The 6467-nt window shown below is 44.3% G+C and overlaps 1 protein-coding gene across 1 annotated transcript; it reads left to right on the forward strand.

Annotated features, from left to right (window-relative positions):
- Window positions 1-1050: 1050 nt before the first annotated feature.
- dlx6a (distal-less homeobox 6a) lies at window positions 1051-3596 on the forward strand. Its single transcript, XM_008299517.1, has 3 exons — window positions 1051-1612; window positions 2332-2525; window positions 2782-3596. Exons 1-3 carry the CDS (start codon window positions 1306-1308, stop codon window positions 3019-3021), a joined length of 741 nt encoding a protein of 246 aa, XP_008297739.1. The 5' UTR covers window positions 1051-1305; the 3' UTR covers window positions 3022-3596.
- The last annotated feature ends 2871 nt before the right edge of the window (window positions 3597-6467 follow it).

A 6467-nucleotide genomic window follows, 5' to 3' on the forward strand; every position in this document is an offset into this window, starting at 1 on the left:
ATCGGGCCTCATATTACAGCAGGGATAAAAGACACTGTCAGTTTATCTGGGTATCCACCCTTCTATCTGCAAAATAACCTATTGTACCTCAGGCATATTGTTATTTGATGTGTCACATGTACTGTATTTTGAATTGTCTGGGGATCCTTAATCATATGGTCAGTAGCCCCAGGAAAAGCGAACAGTTATAATATATGTTACTTTCAGAGCAGAGGGGGGTTTAAAGCGGGGACTGCTCATTAGGCGACAGCAAAGCTAATGCTAGACTGCCAAAAAAAAAAAAAAAACAGTGTCATTTAATCTGCTATTCTTGTTGGAAAATAAATAAATAAATAAAAGTTCTAAATTGTCAATAAAATTGCACAAGTTGTGGGAATATTTTTGCTTATTTCCCAAACTATTCCACCTGTTTGAGGAGATTCATGAAACATTAAACACATCACTCATCCGGTATTCATATGTATGGTGCCACACAATATAGAAAGCCACAAAGTATAATTTAATATAGCTGGGATTGTTCCAAAATCAGACATAAATGATGGTAAATTTGATGAAATTAAAGGTGATGTTTTTATTTTTTGCAAAACAGATCTAATAGATTTTGTGCATTTTCGGTTAAAAATCACTTCGGAGCTATATGTTGCTAAACAGTGTGTTTGTGTGATGCTTTCCTATATGTGTAATTAGTTCCTTAGGAAAAGAAGGCTTGACGCCTGGGAAGGAAAAGAGCCACATAGCTCATCAGACTAAATCAAAGTGCACACAATGTTGCGCGTCGTGCGTAATTTGGAGGTTTGGGTAAAAAACAAAATCGACTCGGCAATTCCGAAAGAGCTGGTTTTACGTGTGAAGCTTGTCTGTAGGAATTAGGCGTCTTTCCCACCACATATTATTTCCCCCATAGTTGTGGTGGGAGCTGGTAAGGTGGGTTAACTCCAGCTCAAGTCTCCGTGAAGCGCAGAGCACTGATGACGTTGGGTTGGATGACCAATCGGGAGGCGCTGCCCTTTGGAGACAAACCATTTTACTTGTAGTGTCTGCATCAAGTCTGGAAGCAAGGGCTCAATTTTAACAGAATCCACCTTAAAATCTCTCCCTTAACTTATGCCTACCTTCCGCCACTTTGAGTGAGAATATCACAGGACAAGGGGGGAAATAAAGACGCCTTCTGGAAAATTTCGGGTGTTAATAGGACAATATCTGTTCGCGGTGGAGAGGGGAGAGAGACAACAGCACAGCGAGAGAGAGAAAACCGATTTGGTCTTGAGAGAGAGGGGGGTGAGTGCTCTCAAGGCAGAAAATTCGATGATGACCATGACTACGATGGCTGACGGTCTGGAGGCTCAGGACTCGTCCAAGTCTGCTTTCATGGAGTTTGGACAGCAGTCGCACTCACAGCAGAGCTCCCCATCGATGGCCAGCGGCCACTACCCGCTGCACTGTCTCCACTCCGGCTCACACGCTCACCACCAGCACGACAACACCCCGTACCCCGGGACCAACACCTACAACAGGTCGTTACCCTACCCCTACGTGAGCCATCCGCACCACAGCCCGTACCTGCCATCGTATCACAACAACACGGGAGGACAGACAAGGTTAGACGGCGCAGGTAAGAGACCCCCTTTTCACCAGCGAGAAAAAAAAAAAAATGCACCGCGTCGCGTCCATCCCCGGCGCCTGACAGTACCATTAACGCATACCTTCTTTTAGCACGGGTGGCCCACAGTGGGGATCAAACCTTTCTCTCCTGCCAACGCTGGTGTCATGCCCGAGTCACGGTGCGGTGCCACTCCAAATTCGGGAATGATCTTTCAAGCGTAGGTGGGCGATTACATCGAAGAAAAATCGTGCGTAAATGGCACCGGATAATTCGAGCTGCAGCCTTTGCTTGTTTTGCCGTCCTGTTTAGCACTCCCCTCAGTTCCCACAAAACCTGTTTTAATGCCCGGGGTGGGATCATCTCGACCGTGCAATCCTCACCAACTACTCGTGGAAATTAGGCAGCCCGCACGCCTTGAATGTTGTAATTAGCATTTAATTGACATGTCATTACCAGCAATATCCTAAATATGACAGCGTATGAGGATTGTGGCTGCCACGGCGCGTAAAGGCGATGAGAGATGTCAGCGTTTATCAGCTACAATTTTCCCCCTTTTTTTTAGACGCATTCGTGTGGAGCTTCTGAATTTATCCACACTCTTAACGCACCTTTTTTTCTTCTTTTTTCCCCCCACTCCTCTCGACACGTTATTCTTGCACAAAGTGAACAACAAGCCCCGGCTGTGGTTTGGAATAATAATAACAACATTGCCTTTGTTTTTGTTGCAGAGCAGCAGAAAACGACAGTCATTGAAAACGGGGAGATTCGTTTTAATGGGAAAGGCAAGAAGATCCGCAAACCTCGGACAATTTATTCCAGTTTGCAGCTTCAAGCACTGAACCACCGTTTCCAGCAAACACAGTACCTCGCTTTACCGGAGCGCGCCGAGCTAGCTGCCTCTCTAGGACTGACACAAACGCAGGTATGACGAGAAATATATGCTGCCTTGCATTGTTTTTTTTTATTTTTGCATTTCCTCCAATAAATTCTATTAGATGTTATATTTATTGCAATAAAAAATACACTATTCCTCTTTTTCTTTTGTGCTTATTTTTTGTATTTATGGGATTTCTCACATAAATAAAACTACCCTCCATGCAGGCTGTTTTTTTTTTTGTTTTTTTTAAATCCACATTCCCTGCACTAACCGCATGCACACCTCTCGTCCTCTGCCTCAGGTAAAGATTTGGTTCCAGAATAAAAGGTCAAAGTTCAAGAAGCTGCTCAAACAGGGCGGCAACCCACACGAGAGCGACCCTATCCCGGGCTCCATGTCCCTATCCCCGCGCTCCCCGACCATCCCTCCAATCTGGGATGTCTCGGCCTCTTCCAAAGGAGTAAACATGCCGGCCAACAGCTACATGCCCGGCTACTCTCACTGGTATTCCTCCCCACATCAAGATTCAATGCAGAGATAGACTGAACGAGGCGAGAAGGTCAGTGAGCTGTCTTGGAGGCCTCCGGATCTCCGCCATGCAGTTTCCAACGTAGCCTACAATTTGTGTCAGCGCAGAGACTGGATGCTGGAGAAGGAGGAGAAAAAAATTTGAAAGCCCCCTCTGCTGCTCCTCTGCTGAAGGATAACAAAAAAAAAAACACACAGCCAAGCCTCGGTGTGATGACACAAAACAAGGGAACTAACCTTTTTTTTTTTTTTTTTTTTAAAGCGTACATGGCTGTTCAGTGGGCTCGCATTTGTTCTGCTTTCATTCATGTCAACATCTTGAACGTCAATATACCAAATATTATCAGTGACATTTCAGCCACTTTGGGGCAAAGACTGACTGACTCTCAATGCGCTGTGGCGCCCAGAAAACTTTCGCCATGGTGGACTTCTGATTGCTTTTTTTTTTTTTTTTTTTTAAACCTTTAAAAATTTTTTTTTTTGGGTTGTTTCTCTCCAACATGCAAAACCAAGCAAATTGTCTGTCTGTAAATATAATCTGCGATTTTAGTTGTACATACACTTTTTATGTTTTGTCAGATTGAGTAAACCGTGACTCAAAACAGACGCCTGCTGTTGCATGATTTCCACCAAAAAAAAAAAAAAAAGATATTCATTTCAAACTAGGCCTTTTTATGCTTCATATTGGGCCAACATCACATTCTAACAGGCCTATTTCCCGTCAGCCTTCTGCATACAAGCTTCTAACAGACAATGGGAGCATAAGTTAATGACACAGTGCTCAGTGAAAAGCTCATTTCATCCCGAGTAAACATATAAAAAAAAATCCAAGCGCTCAGTGAATGATGAAGAAAGCTGCACTATATAGATTTATCAAATGCACTCAACACCAGAGGAAATTAACTTACCCTCCACCGCTGCTGTCTACATTCACCTCGAAAGACATTTGCTCCAGGTCCAGCTTATCTTGTCATTTCGCCCTCAATTATTAGAAGTATTGACAAAATGTTTTCTCCCTTCTCTCCGTCCTAATGCAGGCCGTTAAATGCCAAGCTCCACGGGATCGATGTTGAACAAAGCAGCCAGCTGCAGTGGCGTTCAATATGAAGGAGATATTTGGGACAATTTGTGGGTTTTTATCCAAGTGAGGCTTTTTTTTTTCCTCCATTCTCATAAATGCAGGCATAATTAGGGTAATTTTTGATGTAGCCCGCTGATTACAGCGTTTTTACCGTCAAAGATAATTACCTGTAATTTTCTACCACTTTTAATACTAAAAGGCATCTTTATTTGGATTTGAGGTAGCACAGATGGAACAAAAGGGAAAATTATTCGGTTATTCATATACAAATTGCCGAGAAGAGTGAGCGCTCGGGATATTATCTGAAATTACAACGCTGAAAAGCTTCATGCAGCTGTCAAGTCGCGGATGTCCCACTGGCGCACATTCAGCCTGTACCTGGGCCCCCAGGCTGGGGCCTATCTGCTCCTGGGCCGCGCTCGGGCTGCAGGGAGCCCGAAGCAGCACTCGAGTAAACATCAACAGAGCTCACAAATACACAGTTGTGCACATTCAGCTCCAAGAACTGACGCGTTTTCATCATGTTTCTGCAAATGGATAAAGGCTTTGATGATGAGCTAAATGAAACGAGACGATGGATGGATGGATGGATGGATGGATGGATGGGGTAAAGTGCAGCAGATGGGGGTGGAGATGCAAGAAGGGATGTGCCCCTGAGCTGATGCACCATACACCACACGTCTTCTCACATCAAAGCTCCCTACAGCTCCTACTGGACACACAACCTCGCCATATAAACAGCCTCCTAAAGACAAGCCACAATCCAAACCCTGTCTCCAACGAATACAAAAATAAATCAGATTTCAGAGAAAACAAAATAAAAGCATTTTTTCCCCCCTCCATTTCAAAACTCACAGCTTTAGTGAATATCAATCCAGATCCCAGATATCTCCTCTAAGAATGGAACAGAAAATATATTAAGACCCATCCTTACCTTTTCCTCCTCTCCTCTACAACATAGACTAACCAACAAGCGCTGCACGGTTTTACTGCTGATGGTTGAATAAGCAAATCCAGGTGGGAAAGTGTTTGCACACCCCGGTAAGCTCTTATATATTGCCTGCAAAATTAGCTGTTATTACTGTCACTGTTTAGTGATGGCGAGCTTGGGAAAAAAAAAAAAAAAAAAAAAGCCCTCTGCAATCAAGAACCAAGCGCATCTTTGCAAATTATAGGTAATTGTCAATGTCCAGATTATGATAATGGAGGCCCTAATCCTGGAGAATAATTATTGTGGAGTGTTACAGTTGAAGCTGTCCAGTAAAGCTAACTGTCATTATTTAGACTCGATTTGCAAAACGGGGGGAAACTAGCTGAGTGGAAAATGTTCGGTTGGAAATAAACGGGGGCTCTCGATATAATGGCACCACGAGTGTGTGTGTGTGTGTGTGTGTGTGTGTGTGTGTGTGTGTGTGTGTGTGTGTGTGTGTGNGAGAGAGAGAGAGAGAGAGAGAGATGGATGGTGGGAGACATACAGAAGCTGTGTGTGCATGACAGAAACAGAAGCCCGTGTGTGTGAGTGTGTGCATCTGTTACGCGCACCATGGTGTTCTTGATCTCATGCACGCGCAATATGAAAATCTAAATTTCTACACTGACCTGCTCGCGTCCTGATTGTTTAGCCTGCAGCAGAAATTAAGCTGAAAACTACAAAAGGCTCCTTTAGATTAAGAAGAGCATTTTTTTTCTCCTTTCCTTTTCTGTCGCAGTGTGTGTGTTTTTTTCCTGCGCGTAAAGTGCATTCAGGAGGCTGCAATCAAGATTCTGTGTCAGGTGGAAATGGTAACATGCATGGGTCAGTGTGTGGGTCGGATGCAGTGTTGTTTAGTGTGTGTGTGTGTGTGTGTGTGTTTGAGAGAGAGAGAGAGAGAGAAAGGAGAGAGAGAGAGATGGAGAGGAGGAGGAGGGAGGCTTCTGTGCAACATTGTAAAATCTCACTTATATCATCTTGGCGCACATGGCCGTGCAAATTCAATTAGATCAATTCTCTGATGTTTCTCACAGCGGCACGGTTTATTTAGCGGTTTTGCAGAGGCTGCGCTGGTATTACTTCCTGCTAATAACATGGTGAGAATGTGTAGGATTTTTTCTTTTCTTTCTTTCTCTTAATTTTTTTTTTACCCGGAAGGTGGGCTGCAGCCGGGAGTGGCACAGCTCTGGAGCCGGTCTACCCCCACTGGAATGCGGATTGTCTCAGATCTCTGTGCCGCCCCCCTCGCCTCCTCTCTGCCATTCAAAGCGGCTAATTGTAGGGGACACAAAGCGAGAGCGGCTGCAGACTGTCTGCTGCGAGAAGCAGGCATTTTCCTTTACAGCCCGAGCTGGAAGCAGCTGAAAGGCTCAATCAGGTTCTCCACTAAAATACAATATGAATAATT

Source organism: Stegastes partitus, unplaced genomic scaffold (assembly GCF_000690725.1).
Source record: "Stegastes partitus isolate 25-593 unplaced genomic scaffold, Stegastes_partitus-1.0.2 Scaffold1428, whole genome shotgun sequence".
NCBI classification, from domain to species: domain Eukaryota; kingdom Metazoa; phylum Chordata; class Actinopteri; family Pomacentridae; genus Stegastes; species Stegastes partitus.

Excerpts from the sequence above, each read along its gene's own strand:
- dlx6a (XM_008299517.1), top strand. The coding sequence starts at position 1,306 with ATGATGACCATGACTACGATGGCTGACGGTCTGGAGGCTCAGGACTCG. Across the intron at positions 1,613-2,331 it reads GACAAGGTTAGACGGCGCAG|AGCAGCAGAAAACGACAGTC; the intron begins GTAAGAGACCCC and ends TTTTTGTTGCAG. Across the intron at positions 2,526-2,781 it reads TAGGACTGACACAAACGCAG|GTAAAGATTTGGTTCCAGAA; the intron begins GTATGACGAGAA and ends CCTCTGCCTCAG.